The sequence below is a fragment of the Staurois parvus genome, unplaced genomic scaffold, assembly GCF_062004578.1.
Source record: "Staurois parvus isolate SC_StPar_1 unplaced genomic scaffold, SC_StPar_1.0 ptg000988l, whole genome shotgun sequence".
Taxonomy (NCBI): domain Eukaryota; kingdom Metazoa; phylum Chordata; class Amphibia; order Anura; family Ranidae; genus Staurois; species Staurois parvus.
The window spans coordinates 66,538-87,921 of NW_028318784.1; the positions used below are offsets into that span (position 1 = coordinate 66,538).

At 40.9% G+C, this 21,384-nt stretch overlaps 1 protein-coding gene across 2 annotated transcripts in view; it reads right to left on the minus strand.

The window, feature by feature from the left end:
• The window catches only part of JAM2 (junctional adhesion molecule 2), a 138,430-nt gene that overhangs the window by 41,766 nt on the left and 75,280 nt on the right, over positions 1–21,384 (minus strand). For both annotated transcript variants that reach the window (XM_089657366.1, XM_089657365.1), the window contains exons 2-4: positions 14,710–14,775; positions 3,720–3,836; positions 1,598–1,747 (exon numbers count right to left, since the gene is read on the minus strand). In XM_089657366.1, the coding sequence (XP_089513492.1) occupies positions 1,598–1,747; positions 3,720–3,836; positions 14,710–14,775 (333 nt within the window). The remainder of the gene's footprint in view (positions 1–1,597; positions 1,748–3,719; positions 3,837–14,709; positions 14,776–21,384) is intronic.

The window sequence follows — 21,384 nt, forward strand, 5'->3', positions numbered from 1 at the left end:
TGTCAATTTCTTCTAAAGGATAAAATAAAATACTTATAGCCCATTTCCAGCTGCAGGATTTGTGTCCTAAATAATAAGGCCGGCCTTTGCTAAAAAAAAAAAAAGAAAACTAGCTCTCCTTGTAAAACTCACCCAACCTTTGGTTCTGTCTCCTCAAAAAGTCCTCTTCGCCACTAGATGTTAGTCCTCTTTCAGGTTCATTTGGAATTACAGGATAATCCTAACTACTCCTGAAACTGTCCCCGTCCCCCGCCTAAAACCTATGCTGACTCACCTGTGTACGAAACAACTGTATACTTGTACCTGTTTCAGCCCACTCCAGTCTGGTCATGTGATTCCCTGTTTCAGCCAGTGCTGGCTGCAGGGAAGAAGAGGGAGCACTGACAACGGATGGGCCATTGAAGCCTATGGGTGACGTCTCAACTCCAGGCTTTACTAGCCATTTTCGGAGCCCTCCTCTCCCTTGCAGCTGCCGCTGGCTGACATTGGAGATCACAAGATCTGGAGCCTGGAACAGCTTGGAAATGGGTAAGCATATATCTGTATATCTTACACAGGCTAGTAAACAAAGGTGTTAAAGTGTTACTAAACTGAGGAGGGTACAAGGCACAACTTTATCAAAACAGCTCAGTTTGAAGCTATTAACCACCACAGAGCCAGCAGTTCAGAGAAAGGAAGAGGACGGGGCATCCCTGAACAGAAGTTTTCTACAGGATTTCACTGATTGCACAATGTGGGGACACACTCATTACAGGTACGTAATGTGACTAATAGTGTACAGAAAAGTAAAACTTGGCAAAACTTCAGCTTTAAAGGAGATTATCATGTTATTTTCAAGAAGATATGTACTGCACACTGTGTAAGGAGAGTGGCTCAATAGAAGATTGTCACTCCAGCATATCAGAAAAGCAAATGACTCATTGCACTCCGGGGTGCAGCAACATTTCTTGTTTATTTATACAGTAGCAGAGTCACCTCTGGTAGATTTTGTGCTAAACAGTGCTGTTGCAAAAAGCCCTCTTCAGCGCAAAACATTTTAGGGGTAACCCCTGTTGCTGTTTATAAACCAGAAATGTCACTGCAGCCCGAAGTGCAATAAGTAATTTCCTTTTTCTGACTTCCATGTTATCTTTTATTGTCAGCTCATGTGCTCCCACAGAAAGCAGGAACTTGCACCTTAAAGTGCACCTGTCCCCAGACCATGGACACTTAAGCAGTAAAAAGGTTTCCAAACAAGCCATCACTGACCTCTCTAGTTGCATGTAATGTAAACTAATGTATTGCAAAAATATGAAAGATCATACCATAGTCTCTAGGTCAGGTTTCAGTCATTTTTTTAACAGCATGGAAACACCTTCATTGTGTTCACATTACAGGCCTGGCAGGTGACCTAGATTCTATTTCCATAAGCAATCACTGAGATTTCAGTGCCTCACTTGTGAGTTTTTAAAAATAATTTCTCCACAATTCTTATAGCTACAGATGTGAATGAGGGTTTATTTTCAAGTGCTTTTTTAGAATATGATAAACTTCAGTGTACATATCCTCGGCAAAGGTTCACTTTAAGCACGAAAAACGTCACCCTGATTTCTCTCACCTAAGACAGTCAAAGTGATAGTAATTTCATTGAAATTTTTTTTGTCTTGAGGAGCGCTGACTTCACAGCGATATTTCCCTGAGTCTCCTCTTGTTAGGTTTCTAATCCTGATACTGGAGGTTTCCATATCTGCTCGTGTTGCCAAGCCACCTGCCAAGAGAAAAAGAGAGAAAGAGGATAATGTTTAAAGCAGTAATATTTCCCAAAAACAAAAATGTAATATATTGAAGCTTACCAAGCTTAGATGTGATGGCTGCATTACTTTTCTTTTCTTAGAGCCTTTTCCTCCTTCTCATCTGGCCAGTAAGTCTGTTAGTTTTTCAATTTTAACAGACCAAGCTGTCCAGAGAAAATGCCAGTTAAAGGGTTAAATAGGAATGAACAAATTAGCTCCTGCTACTGCTTCTTCCTCTCACACTCCAGCCCTGTTGTACAGGGATTGCAAGAAGCTGAAAGCAGCTCAAACTCAAGTACTTACACTGCTTACATTTAAAAAATACATTTAATGATGTATTAATCACTTCAGCCCCGAAAGGTCTTACCCCATTCATTACCAAGCCATTTTTTGCTATTTAGCACTTTAACTGGTAATTGCACGGTCATGGGACACTGTATCCAAACTAAATTTATATTGTTTTTTTCTTTTGGTCATATTTGATCAATGCTGAATTTTTTTATTCTTATTATATGAACAAAAAAAGACTTTTGAAGAAAAAGTTTGAAGAAGTTTGAAAGTTTTCCTTTCTGCTATAAAACATATCCAATAAAAATGTTTTTAAAAAAAAATCTAATTTCTTCATAAATTTAGGCCAAAATGTTTAGGTCAAGAAATAGCCTCCAGAGCAGTTTGGATTTTGGACATCATGGGGCAGTTTTTTGGCATGTTGTATGTGGGTCTAAATTGTTTGTGGCTTTTATAGTAGAGTATAGTAAAGTATCAGTTTTAAATTTTGGTTGAGGGTTAGTTATGGGGCTTAGGTTGAGGGCACACAACCTAAGGGCCGGTTCGCACTATAGAAACGCAGTATGTTCTACTTTTTTTTCTGCAACTGGAACACACTGGAACTGCAAGCACTGATGTGAATAATGACATTGACAACCATTTAACCTACTTCCTGTGCGTTTTGAATGCAGAAAAAAAAAGCAACTGAAACACATGTAGTGTGAACTGGCCCTAAAGGATAAGTGTACTTTTACAGAAAGTACCCTGATCCTTTTTCTCTGGGTCTCTCTTGCAAATTCTCACCCACCTTTCCCTGCACAGATCCACTGCAGCTGGCTTCTGGGAAGCAAATAGATGAAGAGGCTGCAGTGGAGATATTAAAGCTGAGCTAAAGGAAAATATAAAAGACACAAATTAATGCAGCTATGTGCAGTGCAGTGAGCTGCGATAAAATATACATTTTTATGCAGCTCACTGGATGGCACTGTATGTGCGGTGACATAAATGAAGTGTCATTTCAAGTACAGTTACCCAAAAAAAGAAACGATGTGATGCAGTAAAATGAGTAGCACACCGCCCCTTACGCACGGCTCACTCCTGCTGAAAAAGACAGCCGCCCTTACATTAAACTGGAGCAGGTAGTGTGAACAGGGCCCCTAAATAGGTCTGCTACTTCTCCTTGCAATGTCCAATCACAAGCTGGGGGTGGGGAGCAGACCTTTAAAGCTGTTAAAGCAGAGTGTTTCTTCTCTGCTTTAAAGTATAAAACCTTCCATGGTCAGCTGCGCCCCATCCCCCAATACTTAAGCCCAATCTCGATCCAGTGCTATGCCCGAATGCAGCGGTGCTGCTCTCTCTCCTTACTGGGCGTAAGGAGGTTTGGGGGCCACTCTAGGTAAAATCATTGCACAGTGCAGGTAGATATGAAATGTCTGCTATTTAAAAAAAATACTTTATAATCACTTTATTTTGTTACTGAACTTGTGAAATTTGTGCAGCAAAATTTCCAGCACCTGAAAAAAAAATTGCAGTTTTAGGAAGGCCAAGTGATGTATCAAAAGCCTCACCATGGTGAACAGACGGAAGGTTCCAGTATGACCACAGAGAAGCACAATGCAATATCTCATAGTATACTTGATAGCATTCAAGATACCATCGTATGATGAAACAAAACCTTACCCACTAAAGAGTTTTGAAAGAAGACAAAGGAGATTTCTTCATTGAGAGCCACTTTTTTCCACTCTAGCCTAACGATCTGCTCCTTTTCCAATTTATAATTACAGCTGAGAAGCGCCTCTGTTAAAAAAAAAATTAAAACAATGAAACAACAGACAGCTAAAGGGTAAAATTTCACTTAGCAATGTACACAGGGGACGCAGCCTTTCTGACCACTACTGCCATTGCTGATCTGAGAATACCTGTTGGAAGATCTATTCCTAACCACATCCACTGCAGGCTTCTGATACAAGCTCTCTGACCATTATTTGGTTTTCAATACAAACACTGCTTGAGTGCAATCACTTGTGTGTGCATAGCTTCTAAAGTTCTGAGATGAGAAAGATGTTTGTCTTCTATATGGACTTGACTGAAACAACTTTGTAGAAGGAAACACAGACGCAAAAATGCATTGACATGTGGGAATTTTTTAATAACGCATGACCAATTTTAAGCAAGCAAAAGATTCTAAATAACTTTGCATTGACTTCTTGGTATACTCTTAGAACTCTCTACAATGACCCCCCCCAGTCTACCTTTATAACCTAACTCCAGCCTTGCAATCACAAATAGTTTGGGCCGAGACGACCAAAACAATTTCCTTTACTAATAAATGTGTATAAATTGTATGTGGCATCAGCTGCACACAGTATATAGTGATGTGTTTCAGCAGCAGTAGAAGTGCCTTCATACTGTATGTTTTGCTAAAAAGTGTCCCTCTTTCTCATCTTAGAAATTTGGAAGGTACATGTGTGTGATCTTCAGCTTGAGCTATTTTGCTCTGTAAATGTGAATTTTACAACAAAGAAGCAAAAGAGACAGAGGAAAGCAAGAGAAAATGAACCTCAAAGATCCACCTGCTGGCTGGGCAAAAGACTGTAATCATGTTCTTTATTTTACTATTTTAATTTTTAGACCTGGCTATAATAAATAAAAAAAAATATACCAAACAGCTGCCGTAACTTAAGGCTAGATTCACATATGTGTGTGCGTCTCCCGCAAGTACAGAAGCCCATAGACTGCTGTACACTTGAGAAAAGGTGGAAATAAGTCCTTGACCCTTTTTTAAAATGTGCCACGCGGAACCGTATGATGTTGTGGCACCATGTGGTTTTGGGCACAGGTGTTGATGCATGGGGGGGGGGTGCACATCTGGTAATGTGTTCCCGACCTGCACTAATATGACCCTAGCCTTAAATGGTTTTTAGCTCCCAGCAGCTGTTGGCAGAAAAACAAAAAACACAACACTTACAACCCAGAAATTTCCATTCACTGATTTGGGTTCTCTCAGTCCAACCAGCCAAGGGCCATCTGGAACTTCTGTTTCTTTGCTGCAGCCAGGGCTTCTATTAGAAACCACGGGGCCCCATACAGCCAACCTGACAGGGCCCTTCCACCAAAGAAAACCCAGTTTACAAGGCTTCAGTTATGAATGAACACAGTCAGTAATTGTTATGGATCACTCATTGTATTCATTCAGGAAAGGAGGAGGCTAGTGAACATGAGGGGGAAATTACTGGAACTGATCCCCTGTATGGCTTTCTCTGCAGCAGCTGAAAGCCAGCGGGAGGGAGAGGAGAAGAAACCACCCCATCTGACCACATCTGATTCACCCAGCTGCGTGGACCCCCCTGCTGGCATGGGCCCCAGTACAGGAGGACTGGTGGTACCCCCCTTATCCACAGCCCTGGCTACAGCCAAGACTGAAAGAAGCAGCCAATTAATGCCTCTGCCTCACATAGAGCCCTCCTTTTGGCTGTGGTAAGAAAGTTTAAGTGCCTGAAGGACCACTTGGTCAGGAAGAAAAACGTGTCAGGGAACATTTCATTATTTCAAGATTATAAATAATATTGTTATAATGGCCACATCAACCTCATTTCCTTGGTTCTGCCTCCATTATCAAACTGGACCGGACTGTTCCTCTAACAATAAGGAATGACACCAAGGTATGTGACACGCAGGAGAGATGTTGATCCCAGTTCCTGAGATAGTTTACAGAGAGTGCCAGGGTTATCCAGCAGAAATATGTGACAAGGCGTCTCTGCAGAGGCACGCTGACCTTGCTGTTAAATCATTGCTGATGCAGAATTATTGTACACGGAGGACAGAACTAAAATAGATTGAAGGTTTCTTGAAGTTTAAAGATGAATTAATAAGTTGGGGGGGGGGGGGGTGACAATGCTAGCATGGATCATTGTTATCAAAGCAAGCTATCAGTGTCTTGTTGGCAGCAGAAGTAACACAACAATTAAAGGGAAGCTGGCTAAATGGGAATCCTGGCTGATTCCATGCTCTATTCAATTAATACGGAGCTTGCATAATATCGCATATGTTGTTAACCAAATGAGAGTTTCCAGCCAAAATGTTTTCTTTAGTTTTGGATTTAGCATGGAATGATTAGATCCTCTTTTAGTTTTTACTGCTTAGTGTAGATCCATAGGGTAGGTTTCCCCTTACTCCCTATTTTAGTGACAACATTGCTACCAGGCAGGGAAGCAGGCCCAGACTGGGACAGAAAATAGGCCAGGGCATTTTAGACTGAGCAGCCAGGGGGGGCTTCGGACACGGGGTGGTTGGTGATAGGACTGCACCTTCTGAACACAAAAAATGCAATGCAGCTAGCCACTCACAGGAGCCAAAACAGCAGTAGGAAGTAGCAGACTCCTGCCCCTGCCATATCCATTGTGCCTAAACATTCATGCGAATGTAGCTTTAGAACAGGGTTTGGATGCTACTACTTTAGAAAAGGTTTTGGAAACTAGTTACCAAACCCTGTTATAAAGTGAAGTTCCCTTTGAAAACCTCTAAAGTAGGTTACAAAGCCAATTATAAAGCATTACTTGCCAAAGCCAGTTATTAGGCAAACTGCCTTTATAACTGGCTATGTGAGTAATGCTTAGTAACTGGCTCTGTGAGTAATGCTTAGTAACTGGCTTTGTGAACAATGCTAAATAACTGGCTTTGTGAGTAATGCTTAGTAACTGGCTCTGTGAGTAATGCTTAGTAACTGGCTTTGTGAGTAATGCTTAGTAACTGGCTCTGTGAGTAATGCTTAGTAACTGGCTTTGTGAGTAATGCTTAGTAACTGGCTCTGTGAGTAATGCTTAGTAACTGGCTCTGTGAGTAATGCTTAGTAACTGGCTCTGTGAGTAATGCTTAGTAACTGGCTCCGTGAGTAATGCTAAATAACTGGCTTTGTGAGTAATGCTTAGTAACTGGCTCCGTGAGTAATGCTAAATAACTGGCTTTGTGAGTAATGCTTAGTAACTGGCTGCTTAGTAACTGGCTGTGTGAGTACTACAAAGCCAGCTATAAAGCTATAAAGCAATACTCACAAAGCAAGACATAAAGGAGTTTTGCTAAATAATGGCTTTGTGAGTAATGCTAAATAACTGGCTTTGTGAGTAAAGCTTAGTAACTGGCTTTGTGAGTAATGCTTAGTAACTGGCTGTGTGAGTAATGCTTAGTAACTGGCTGTGTGAGTAATGCTAAATAACTGGCTTTGTGAGTAATGCTTAGTAACTTAACTGGCCTTGTGAGTAATGCTTAGTAACTGGCTTTGTGAGTAATGCTTAGTAACTGGCTTTGTGAGTAATGCTAAATAACTGGCTTTGTGAGTAATGCTTAGTAACTGGCTGTCTGAGTAATGCTAAATAACTGGCTTTGTGAGTAATGCTTAGTAACTGGCTTTGTGAGTAATGCTTAGTAACTGGCTGTGTGAGTACTACAAAGCCAGCTATAAAGCAATACTCACAAAGCAAGACATAAAGGAGTTTTGCTAAATAATGGCTTTGTGAGTAATGCTAAATAACAGACTACTGAAAAGCCAATTATTAAGCAAAACTCCTTTACAACTGGCTCTGTGAGAAATGTTTTATAACTAGCTTTGTCAGTACTGCAAAGCCAATTGTAAAGCATCACGTACAGAGCCAGTTATAAAGAACTATTACTTTATAACAGGCTTTTTGAGTATTGCTTTTAGTAGTGCTTATAAAGCCTGCAAAATACTTATCTACAGTCAACTTTCCTGGGTAGAACAGTCCCCCCTTCAACTTGAGCCAGGCACACAGCAGGTGCACGCTGAATAGAAAAGCCTGGCCATGAGCCTGCTAATTAGAGGACTGCAGTTACAGAGTGCATAATTACCATTAAAAAAAGGAGTATCTGGCCCTGGAGAATCAGATCCGACCCCTTCACCGGGGGAAAAGAAGTGAGCAAGAAGAGAGGTGGGCGTACACCAGCCACAATGCTTTCCCTATATGCGGCCACAGCACCTCACTGGCTTTCATGTGTGGGAAGGCCTCGACCTCAGTTTCTCCATCCCTCCTCCACTCCTGGTGTCCTGGTTGCCAGGCGACCAGTGGCTGTGGGGTACATGCACAAACTGGGACAATCGGTTGTCATGGAGCAGCTTGGTGGGTGGGGGTATGGAGAGACTCTTTCCGCTCCTCCCACCACCTCCAATCATATGCAGCAAGTGTTGGCAGCGCATGCCTGGAAGGCACATCCACCCGCGGCTGGTCCTGCATGTCGCAGCCAACTCTTCTTAAGACATGCGGCCCGGCGACCCCTGCTCACTGGGCAGATGCCCGGTTTGCCCTACGGCCAGTCCGGGGATGATGGGAAATAAGAAAACATGCACCACGGACACATACAGCAAGAAAAAATCGGAGCAGATAAGGGGAATGGTAGAATCTTCCATCATTTTCTGTCCTGGTGAAAACAATGTTGAAAGCAAATCTCCGTGACATCTCAGACAGCAATGAAAACCTCATAAAGGATCTAAACCTTCCTCAGCACAAAAAGCTTTGGCTTGGGATACACTTTAGGTTATAGACCGAAGATGAATCACATTAACCCCCGTTCCCTAAAGAAGCGACATTCCGCCAAGCATTTTTCTTCTGTGACAACACAACAGTACCCACCCAATCTTATAGCTTAGCATTTGGCTTCTCACTTGCTCCTAATTGTTCTTATACAAATGAGATAAATACATGGTCTTTGGATCTTGGTATTCCTCTTTCAGATAACAGTGGAGATTGTGGTAGTTTAATGTTCTCATTAATGTTTGTGGCTGGAATGTGAAATATTACACCTGCATCAGACCCATCCAAGTAGAGGGGACTTCATACAGTGTCAGAAGAAAAAGTGAAATTGGATCCTGAAACTGAGGGGTCCTAAAGTCTATAAACTTCAATACCTCCTAGTAGTCAATGGCTGATGTAGCCAAAACCTTCCTATTGGCCAATGATGAGGCCAACCATAATGATGGGCCAATAATAAAGAATATGAGGTGGGAAAGGGCAGGCCAGCATTGACATTACAGACAGGGCTGCCCTAGGTTTTAGAGGTTCTTTGGAGCTCTTGGAGACTTCTGAAGGTACTTAGTGTAGGCCTGTACTTCAAGCATATGTTCACTTTTATTTTTTATGGGCAAGACACATCCTCTTAGATTGTAAGCTCCAAGGAGCAGGGCTCTCCTAACCCTCTTGTATTGAACTGTATTGTTGCTGTATTGTCTCCAGTTATATTGCAAAGAGCTGAGCAAACTGTGGGCGCTATATAAATCCTGTATAATAATAAAAATAAAAAGACACACCCAGTCTACAGTTTAGACAATCACCTAGCCAAATATTAGCAGTTCCTCAGTTTTAGTCCCTGAGACAAACTTGTAGTTTAACCTCTTTACAACAGAGCTACACATATATGCAATAGTATGGTGGGTGGACCCTAATGTCCAAACGTTGCATATACGCACCATTGTGTTATTCTGAGACATGCTCAGATGGTGGGGTGTCCCCAGAATGTGACTGAGATGTGATCAGCGACAGCTCACGGTCATCCACTGAAAAGCAGAAGTCAGTGGGAAAGGCTCCTGATTACCACATTACAGTGAACAAAGGAATGAAAGCCCCTCCTACTGGCTCCCGGAATCACTGGCCACTCCTAATGGTCAGAGACGGTGGACTTAGTACAGAAGATGGTCAGAGATTGTGGACATAATACAAGAGATGGCCAAAGGCTGTAGACATGATACAGGACATAGTCAGGGACTACGGACATGCTGCAGGAGATTTACAGAGAGAATAATCATAGCATAGGAGTTGTTGGACACTGGGGACATGCTTCAGGAGACAGTCATAGACTGAAGCCACATTACATGAGACTGCTAGAAATCATTGCTATAACAGAGCAATCTGGAACCACAGATTAGTGTCTGCCAGGCCCCGAGGGCCGCGCAAGAGATGCCAAAGGGCTACATGCAGACCCCAGTGGCATAGAAGATTCATAGTCAGTTGGCTGTCATGCTCTTTACCATGCTGCTGTTCACAAGACAGCAGCTTACGGAAAACATCTTAAAGTTATTTTTAGCGGAAGTCTTGTTTTTATACGTTGCATAGGTGTAACATTATTTAATGTGAAATCCAGTAAATTCCAAGGCCTCTTTAACATTAAGTAATTGAAGCACTTAGCAAATAAGAGTGATTGAAAGTATTGATTAGTGAGTGAATATGCTGGCTTATTAAACTGACAGGTTTTCCAAATGTCAGTGTTGTTTTTTACCCAGACGTACACCATCGGCCCGCAGTGTTCCTGGAAGCCAGACCCACACACTGCAAGCCAAATGAAATGGCTGGACAATGTCTGTGGCTGCTGGAAAGCCTAGTAAAACTGCCAACTATTCATCACAATGACGGCTCACTAATAAAATATATTCCAGATAATTATTTCTTGGATGAAGACACGAATTAGGCAATGTTTTCAGGCACAGGACTGTCTATAAAGTTGTCTATTCTACGTATTGCTTTTTATTCATTTTAGGATATATTCTTTCGATATTAGCAAAAGCTTACACTATTGAGATATAATAAAATTTAAATTAATCGTGTCTTCATTCAGCTCATGAATATAATAATTCTGCCACTGGGTTTTTATTACTCAAAGATTTGTGAGATGGGTTCCAAGAACTTTGGAAAGAAAGATAAGCATGTATGGCTGGTGGGTTTGGCATTTAAGTCCAACTTAGATCACTGAATAAATTCCAGTTGCATCAAAACAAAACAAAGTCTAAGTATTCAATAAAAATATGGCGGCATACTGGAAAATCCACATGGCTTTTTTTATAAACATTTTCTTCATTTTTAAGTAAAAAAAGTTTACAAAAAAAGGGTAGTACAACATGTCTTCATGAGAAGGTGTACAAGACAAGAATTTGAAAGGCAGACAAGTTTAGCATGGGAACTATATTGTTCTTATCATAATATAGTTAAATGTTCGATATGAGGTACTGTAGATGGGAGTGACCCATAGGGAACACCAAGGAGGGAAAGTAAAGTGGAATGGAGAATGAGAGGGGTAGGGGGACAGGAAGAGGGGAGAGGACCTCAAGTGGTAGGCCAAATGAGGTGTCAGTATTAAGTGTCTTCAAACATGAGGGTCTTGCCTTCCACCAAAAATGTGAAGTCCAGCTAGTAAAACAAGGCCCTCCCAAAAGATATGCTGATTATCTTGAAAGGAAAGGACAAGGTCCTCCATATGACAAGTTTTATTGATTTTTTTTACCAAAGTGAAATCACGAGAGGGGAAGTGTTTTGCTTGCCATCTTGATTGGAAGCATGATTTAGCTGCGTTCAAAAGGTGGTGGAGAATAGACTTCACATATGTTTGGTGAGGATTGAAGAGTGATGCAGTAAAAGAAGGCCAGACTGGAAGGGTGAAATCAGTAAATATCAGTAATATCTCACACTTTTGTTGAAAAAGGGGTCAGTTTAAGGCAAGACCAGAATATGTAAAGGAACTAGTCAGTTTTTGAGTCACCATGGCAACAGGTGTCAGGGATATCAGAACAGTTGAATTTGTGCAATACAGATGTGTAGATAGGATTTGATAGATAGTTGGTTTCCTGTAACCTAAAACATGTAGAGGATTTTAGGGAGAAGTGGAGTAGCTTTTGGCTAGGGAGGGATGAAAGATGCTCGGAGGTCCTGTTCCAATTGGGAGAGAAAAGGAAACTTTAATGCTCCTGTGGTTGGGAGAGCAGGACGTAGGTGAGGGAGAGAGGGTGTTTGTCATGAACCACAAACCAGCGGAGACAGAAAGTGCAGTTAAAATCACAACTCTAATGAAATAGCAAAAACAACACAGTTCAGGAATATAGTAAAAAAACAGAAGCCAGGGTTTGGATGCCAGAGCAGGTACAAGTCAGGGTCAGGAAACCAGAAATCAGCATAGTCAGAAGCAAATATCAGGAACAGGAACTAGAAAAGAAGTCAGCCAGACCAGGTTGTACACAGAAATACAGGCAGGAACACACTGGAGATCATACACCACGTAAGGGCAAGGAGAAAATGAGTTATGCTGCTAAAAAAGCAAAAAGGGCTGGCTGTAGGCTGGACTAATAAGGCAAGTAATGGTATCCAGGTGAGTCACTATGGAGACAACGGGTGGCTGGTAATTAACTGACAGCTGAGCAGATACTGAGCACTAATAAAGTGGCTGGAAGACTTTGGTTATAAAGAAAGTAAGTAGCAGGAGCCCAGCCCAGACAGTGTCTCTAAGCAGGCCCATTTCCGAGCACAGGCTCGGTGATAATCTTTATGAACACTTTAAACATGGCAGAACAGGAATAAGTATCCTGTGTATCCTGTTCTGCCGTGTTTTGAAAATGTAACAAAATAGCTGCATGGCTTTTCAAATGTGGCATCATCAATTTATCGAATATATAGAAGTTGCCAGTGACAAACTGGATGAGGACAAGATCTTAGAGGGCAAATTAATATAAAATTGGTTACAGGGATGCATCAAGGGTGGTGATAAATAGCGTATCTTCTGATTGGTCTGGAGTTGTGAGTGATGTGCCCCAGGGCTTTGTCCTAGGATCAATTCTGTTTAACTTGTTCATAAACTATATAGAGGTTGGTATAAATAGTTCAATCTCAGTGTTTTCTAATCAGGACAATAACTTCACAACAGGATATAGAACCTTTACAAGAAGACCTAGATAAAATAGACATGTAGGCAAATTCAAAGCAAATGGAGTTCAATGTAAGAAAATGTAAAGTAATGCACTTAAGGACTAAAAATATGAACAAAAGCCACACACTAGGGGACCACTGCTGAAGAAATCAAGACAAATCTAGTAAAGTGGCTGGACGACCTCAGTTATGAAGAAATGCTACACGTTAGGCTTGTTTTCCCTGGAAAAGAAACAATTAAGAGGACATATGATCGCAATATATAAATATCTAAATGGTGAATCTAACATAGGGAGGAAACTATTCAGTCTCAGGTCGCTCAAGAGGGCACGTGGTCACTCATTGAAGTTGGACAAGAAGCGGTTTAAATTTAAACTGCGTAGGGGGTTCTTTACTGTTAGAATGGAAGGATGTGGAACTCCCTTCCACAATCGGTGGTGTCAGCAGGCAGCGCCGATAATTAAAAAAAACTTGTATGATACAATATACAGGAATATGGGAAGTGGTAGAGTCATAAATACATACACACACCCACACAGGTTGAACTGGATGGACTGGTGTCTTTATTAAACCTTAACAGCTATGTAACTACCTTATGTAATGTGCACCGAACTGGAGCTGTACTTTTAGTATTCTGCATGTGCAAAGTCAAGGGGCTCATTAACACCATCGCTTTTTATAGAAACTACAACACAGGAGCCCTCATTACAGTGCAGTAAGAGCTCATGTACTTGCATACAGAAAACTGTATGTGTACAGGGTTGTGAGCCCTGAACACAGATTTTCTAAGTTCTGGGGGATATGTCCCAATACACACATGCCCTGTGCTTAAGTACTGCTCGAATGTGCGTACAGCTGCCCACAGCCAGTGCGTATTTGAGCATGTCATTGACTTTGACAGGCTGAGGCAGTGGGTTGTTCATGCTACCTGTGACTCTTGGGTACCAAAATACACCCGCTTTTTACACTGTATGGGCAAAGGCATCCACACGCATGAGCACTAAAAGCTTGTGAAAAATAATAAGCATTACAACCAATGATGCACTTCACATTATTTTATTGTGTTAGAGGGCAATGCATTGCATTTCTGAAAAATCCTGCTTGCCATATTATTTGGGCATTTTGGTAAAAAAAAAAACCATTACATTATAGTCAATAGCACCTCATTGTAAACACATTAAAAACACAATCTACGTTTCCATTAGTGTGTTTTTCAAGCCATGCGTCCTTTTTTCTAAAATACACAGACCCAACCCCCAATATAAAATTTGTTGGATGAATGTCACATGAATTTGCTCAGCCATCATGAATTCTGGATAATATGTGCTATTTCTTATGCTCTTCCATTCCATCTAGTGGCCATGACATGGTATTTTCCTGATTGAAGTAGATCTGGGAAAAAAATTGTATTATGGCCACTAGATAGCACTGATGAGTATAGGAAATCAAAATAATAACAAAATACAGTCACAATTCAAGATGATTGGTCAAATGCTTGTGATATTCTTCCAACACATTTTTTATGAATAAACCCCATATTATGTTTTGTGTGTTTTTCTAACATGTGTACATGTATATTTTCTAACACAATGGTGTGAATGGTCCGTTACACTTATTTTCATTAGATAGCAGCCTCAGCTTGAGTAGAAAAGCATTCTGTACAGAAAGATCTTTGCCTTCCATGTGGAAGCAGTGGTCTCTCTGCAAAGGACCAACACACTCACCTGAGTCAGAGCTACAGTTCCTAATCAGCAGGAAGCATCAAAAGCCCACAGCCTGCTTGTACACACCCTCTCTTCTGGCAGCTGCCAGAACCTAGTAGTCCTGATCTGATTGTCTAGGACTGAACCTAGATCACCAAATAGAAGCACTGCAATTTCCTGTAAGTGATATGCACATTTAATTACTACTGTTCATTGAGAATGCAACTGCCAACTAATAGAGATTTTAGTGTATATTATGGTACAAATGAACAATACCTCCAAACTCCATTTGGCTGACATCGACGTTTTCTGATTCCACAATCACACCAAAGGACCGCTGACCTGTGAATATATGAACAGTCATCACTTGGCCTGTACATTGATGGATTCTGGATAGTATTACGGCAGAAGCTGATTGAAGTAAATGTAAATCCAATCAAAAAAATCTCATATAGGCGTTAAAGCCTAAAGTTCAAAAGTTAGTGAACTTGACTTTTGAAAGTACTTTTTTTTTTTTTTAATTTCAGATTTTGTTTTAAAGTTTTCATAACAAGTAAATAGAAAAAAAGAAAGAAAAAAAAAAGAACAAGAGAACAAAACATCAATTTAAACATCAAAGCAGAAAGAAAGAAAAAAAAACAATATCAATTTAACAAATAATACTATAACATCAACATTAACATTTCCAAAAATAATCAAAGGGTTTTCACAGAAATTCAAGAATTCAAAAATATTGTAGAGCAACCAGTATAATATACTATTAGCAATATATATAGAGTTTTTACCCTAAGACAGGTCACCCCATTCATAAAAAAAAACAAAAAAAAAATAATAAAAATAATAATAAACAAAATTAAAAATTAAAAATATATAAGTGATTAATAAAAAAATATATTATATATTATTTTTTATGTTCAGCTTTCTTTAATAATCACTTGCCGACTGCCTAACGTACTAGTACAAAGCAGCCTCTCTGTACTGGATCCTTGGTAAAAGCAGTACATATTACACATAGTTAGGCACACTTTTAACCCCTTGATCACCCTATATGTTAACCCCTTCCTTCCCAGTGTTATTAGTACAGTGACAGTGCATATTATTAGCACTGATCACTGTATTAATGTCACTGGTGATGTCAGTGGCAGTTAGTTAGTTCCCCCCAGTGTCAGATTGCCGGCCGCAGTATCGCAGTCCTCTTATAATTCCATGATTGTCACCATTACTAGTTCAAAAATAAATAAAAATCAATACACACTTATTGGGAATGTTGTTTATCAAAGACACGTAGCAGAATACGTTTTGGCCAAAATTTATGAAGAAATTTTATTTTAATTTTTTTTGGATATGTTTTATAGAAGAAAGTAAAAAAAAGTTTTTTTTCCAAAATTGTCAGTTTCATTTATATCACAATAAATAAAAAACCCAGTGGTGGTCAAATACAACCAAAAGAAAACTCTACTTGTGTGAAAAAAATTATATAAATTTTGTTTGGGTACAGCACTGCATGACCGTGCAATTACTAGTTAAAGAAGTGCAGTGCCGAATAGCAAAAAATGACCTGGTCATGAAGGGGGTAAAACCTTCCGGAGGTTAAAATAGATGTTAACCCAAACGTAATGACATTCAGTTTGCTAAAGCACTATGTGTTGCCATTTAAAAAAGAAATCAAGTACTTGTTTTCACTGTTTTAATCCTCTGCTGAATCTCAGTGTTGCTGATCTCCTGCGGCCTCTTTGCAGCCACTTTCTGTCTACATGCACTTCGGTAATGACTGCATGACACTTCTCAGGGCAGGTTTCCTAATGGTGACTAAAGCAGCTCATGCATGAAACTGCCACTTCACCATCAGCAGAAAGTGTGACAACACAAAAGCATAATTGAAAAAGAGGGGCAGAGAGTTGTCACCCTGAACAAGGACCTTAAAGGCAGGATCGCCAGATATTATTTGAATGAAAGCTGCTAAATTCAAAAGACCGAAGATGACTTTAGAAATGACATTTAGGCTCCATTCACATTTGTGCCACCTGTCATGCGACCAAGTAGCCTAAGGGTGAAAAACTGACTCAGTCAAGCTATGACAACCTTATGATATGACAAAGCATGAAATAATGTAAAACAGCCGATTCTATATCACATACTTCTCGCTGAGTCAGCTCTGTGGTCGGTAGCTACACTGTGCCTTGTATGAAGGGATTCAATAGTGGAGGTTAACCAGGAGGGAATGAGTCACAGAGGGTCATGAGTCAAAAGTATTTCAATCGATTAGATCACATAAAAAATTACAACATTTATAAAGGCAAAGATCATTTAGGGTGCACATCCATTTAGCAACAATTAGAGTAGGGAGGTCAGATTGTTAATAGTTTGCTTGAGGAGGCCATAGACCACCCATTCTCAACTAGGGTTCCTCCTGAGGTGGCTATGGGTTCCTTGAGATGTGGCTTACTGACCACCCATGTGATGGTGCCTGCATAGCTCCAGGTCCAATGCCATGCAGCATGATTGCAAGGGTGACATTCTGACCACCACTGTAAAGGGGGCATTCTTCCCACTGACCCAACCACTGTAAGGGGCATTTTCCTGATGATCCCCAATGGACTAATCTTAGCAGGGGTTCCCTGCGACCTGAATATTATTATTTGGTGTAAAAATGTTGTCAGAGACATTAAAGCGGAGTTCCAGCTGAAAAAAATAAATAAACGTCAACAGCTACAAAAACTGTAGCTACTGACTTTTAAAATACAGATACTTACCTGTCCCTCGGTCCAGAGGTGTCCTCATGGTTGGTTTCACCAGCTGTCTTCTCTCCCCGGTTCTGGCATCTTCAGTGAGGGCACCCAGCTGTGACAGCTTGCGGCTTCACAGCCGGGTGCCCACTGAACATGCGCGATAAGCACTGCGCTTTGTGAATGGCCTCATAGCCTTCTGGGACCTGTCACCTGTCCCAGAAGACTACGAGGGGATGGGGGAGGGGGGACAACTTCTGCTTCCAATCGCCTAGGTGACTGCAGCGGAAGTGGGAGTGAGTACCTGTCAAATTCGGGTACCCGCTCCCCAAAGGTGCCAATCCTTAATGGGGAGTGGAGGACAAAGGCTTAAAGCGGAACTTCCCCTTTTGGGTGGAGCTCTGCTTTAAAGTGAGCTTGTGGCCAAGCTATGGAATACAACTGTGTACATAGTTGACTCACTGACCTCTGTAGCTGCAAGCTTTATGGAGCAATTCATCTCAGCAGCTCAGCTCATCATGCTCACCCCTGCCTGCAAATTCTCAAGTTGCATTGCTCCTCCCTCCAAGCAGTGATCTCAACTCATGTGCATGTCTTTGTATGCATGTACCGCTTGGATGTGCAAATATCAAAGTAAAACCACGGCATATTTCAGCTTGTCATTGATTTTGGCAGGATGCTGGCAGCGAGTTGTACTGTGACTTCTGAGCAGAGAATTACACCCAAACATATGCTGTCTGGTCCTGTACATATACCCTTAGACTGTTCCCAGAATGTTGAATTTTTGGTCCCATGCTGCACTCAGCAGTATGATCCACCAGTCTACATCCCATATTGTGTAGTGTACAAATGTTAGGGCTGGCAGGAGAAACCACAAAGTGCAGCAAGAAACCAGGGAACTGACACTTCTGGAGGTGTCGATTTCTGAAGGTACTTTAGAAGTAGGTTTCTCTTAAACACGGAAAAGATCAGGAACAGAATCTGTTTAACTGTCTTGTAAATAGCTATCAGAGATCTGTCTGGGTGTTAGGAGAAATTTAGACTAAACAGCTGCTCCTCTGAAAAGCGATCTGCAGTCAGATCACTTTTCAGAGCTGTTTGAAAGCTAGCAAAGAGGCAGTATGATGCCTCCTGGACTCCTGTTTTAACCCTGTGAATGCCACACCAACCCGTGTGCACTGCATGCTTTTTTGGGACATTTACAGGGCTTCCCCTTTTGCTTGAAGTGATCATTTTTGACATGGCAAGCAACGGCAAGTGAACACCCTGGTCTGCTGCTTTTACAATATATGCAAAGCCAACATTTCATATTCCTGATATGTGCCTGCTGAACCAACTACTTGTATGAAAAAGTCTCCTGTTCTCTTTGTATTGTTTCCTTTGTGTGAAATCCCTGGTGTTCCTGCCAGTCACTCTACTTTCCTATCAAAAACTGACCACCTTAGGCAGGAGAGCAGAGCATGGTCAGTTCTCTAGCTGTGCTGAGAACTCAGTCTGCTCTCCTCCAATGATCAGGCTTCTGCTGGCACACTGCACCCCTCTGCAGAGCCATTCACTGGGGAGACCAGTGTGCTGCTAAAAAAATATATAGAATGAACCTCCCGTACTACCTGCCTGTGCAATAAAGAAAAGGGGAGCTGCTATTACCTGACTATATGCCCAGATGGAAACGATGTATATTCAAAACAAAATGGTGTAGCGCTATCCCAAAAATTCTCTGCCTTCATCCACATATATGAATCATAATAAACAGTGTAACCCAGTAATGGTTAAAACAAGTGAAAATATTGAACCACACATATGTAGTACTACAGAACTAAAGAAACCAAAAAGAAAGAGAAAAAACGCCAATGGACTGACCAGGAAAAATGGTCAGTGTGATATAGTGTACAATAAAAATGTGAATAAAAACCTCCTTTAATATCATAAGGAGTAAATGTGCTCCCAGATGTCTGAAAGTGACATCCAATAATGCCTTACAAAGACTAGTGCAAATTTATAGTGAGAACCAATCGGGAAGAGTGCTGACCGAGTGAAAAGGTCAGTGATAAAATCACAATAGATAGTGAACGGTTGCAAGCCGCCCTAAATGCAGAAGGCTAAAAGTGGTAGAAGTGAACTCCCACATGCCCAAAAAATGACATCAACATATGTGACCTTAATACATAAATGCACAAAACAATGGGCAATACCACGATCTGTGGGACCAAAAGGGTCCTAAAATATTTCCCATAAATAATAATGAAGTGATAATAATTTGACACTATACAAAAATCACCTTCATATACAAGTGAACTATTGGAACAAAAAACATGCCCCTCTAAAATGACCTACAATCCGGTCAATCCCATACGTGGGAGAAAACCAGTGTGCTGCAGTTTCTCCTCTCCCAGCTCTCCGTGCAGCTTAGAATAGAGGGTATGTGATCACTTATAAAAAAAAAGGGGGAAAAGGGTATTTAAAATGTTTTTTATATCTATAAAAAAGTTTATTTTTCATTTCTATTTGAAACGGATGGGTTGTTTTACAAGGTGAGGGTTCACATATACTTTAAAGCCTGGAGGAGGGGGAGTTTGAGGCTGCTAAAAAACACAGCTCAACTATGCACTTTTAACACCCCCCCAACCACAAATCACATGTCTAAACAAGCCCTTATAGATGATGGCACTTACAGGTCCTCATTGTCTTTTGCCCTTCCCTACTATGTAATCCTGAATGTTTTCATGTGGATTTTGCTGAATAACGTCTTTTTTCTCCCCCCACCGTCTCATACGTGAAAAGCTCTGTCTGCTGTCCATGCTCTGATAGAGCAATTTGTGTTAGTTCAGTAGCCAGATACATAGCCCTAGGCCTGTTTTTCTACCCTGAGTGTCTTATTCAATGACCCCAAATAAGACTCTGCTGGGGAACATTGCCACGGCTAACCTCACCGCCAACACAACCCGCACAGTTCATGTGAAGTGCCAGACTTCTAATTAGAACTTTCATGCAATTACTGTCCAGGGACTGGAGCAGGACACAGGAGGGTGGACAGCTTCTCTACTTTGGATCTCAGTGCTGAAAAATGTGGAGATGTAAATAATTGATTCAAGAGGGACACCAAATAAAAATGTTCATGCTTCATGAGCTTCCAAGCAAGCATGTGATCAAATTAAATAGACCCATTTTATCAAATTCTGCTGTGAGAACTAAACAAACATAATCACTTTCAAAATGAGCCTGTCAATGATCAACCAGTTAAATTTGAATCATAAAGTGTACCTGTCATCTCTGCAGAGAGGCCATTTATTGGACTGAGCCAATATTCCACCTATGGGTTTACTGATACATTAAAGTGGTCATAAACAACCTATACCCAGTGAAGTGACTGGCCTCAGGTAACACACAGAGATTAAACAAATCCTCCTACATAAATTGTACTGGATTATTTTCCACCATTTGTCCTGTACTTCCTGTAAAACTCAGAGATGAAAAGGATTTTTCACAGACTCACTGAGCAGGAGGAAGAGAGCTGCAGTTAAACTCTGTACAAGAGCTCTGAGAGCTGTTCGGAAAGAAGGGACACACTATCCTTCACACAGGTACAGAGCTGAGGCTGTCAATCACAGGCTGTGTGCTGGAGATCCCTTCCTCCCTGTCACCTTTTGAGCTCTTGGTATCAGGAAAACTTGTCAGAAGTGATAATAGAGGAAGTAGACAGCAGAAAGAAAGGACACTTGTTGCTTTGGAGAGAGGCAAGTAAAAACTATAGAAATATCTGCTTTGTTCAGATTTCATGATTGAGGTTTATAGCCACTTTAAGTGAGGCACAATGTTTGATATTGATTTAGCTGATATGAGTTAACTTTTTGAACATATCTGCTCCATAAAACTGGAGATCTACAGCAGCAAACTGATCTAGTATGTAACAATTTTCCACCTCTCTGTGTTTTTGTGAGCAACACCGGGCATTAAAATGAAAGCAGTTCAAGCCAACAAGAGTATTTAAGCCCCATCCACCAAATGAGAATTATAACTCCTGTCGGGTTTTTTTTGCCATCTGTGACCCATTGGGGAGATTTCCCTTCACTTCCTGTCCCATAGCCAAATAGGAAGTGAGAGGAAATTCCTCCAAAGTGAGGGAATCCTTGGAGTGTACCTTGTGTACCTGAGTGATTAAGTGCACATTAATCATAAATTGTGCCTGTTCTAATTGATTATCCATATGCTAGTAGAACTAGGTGTT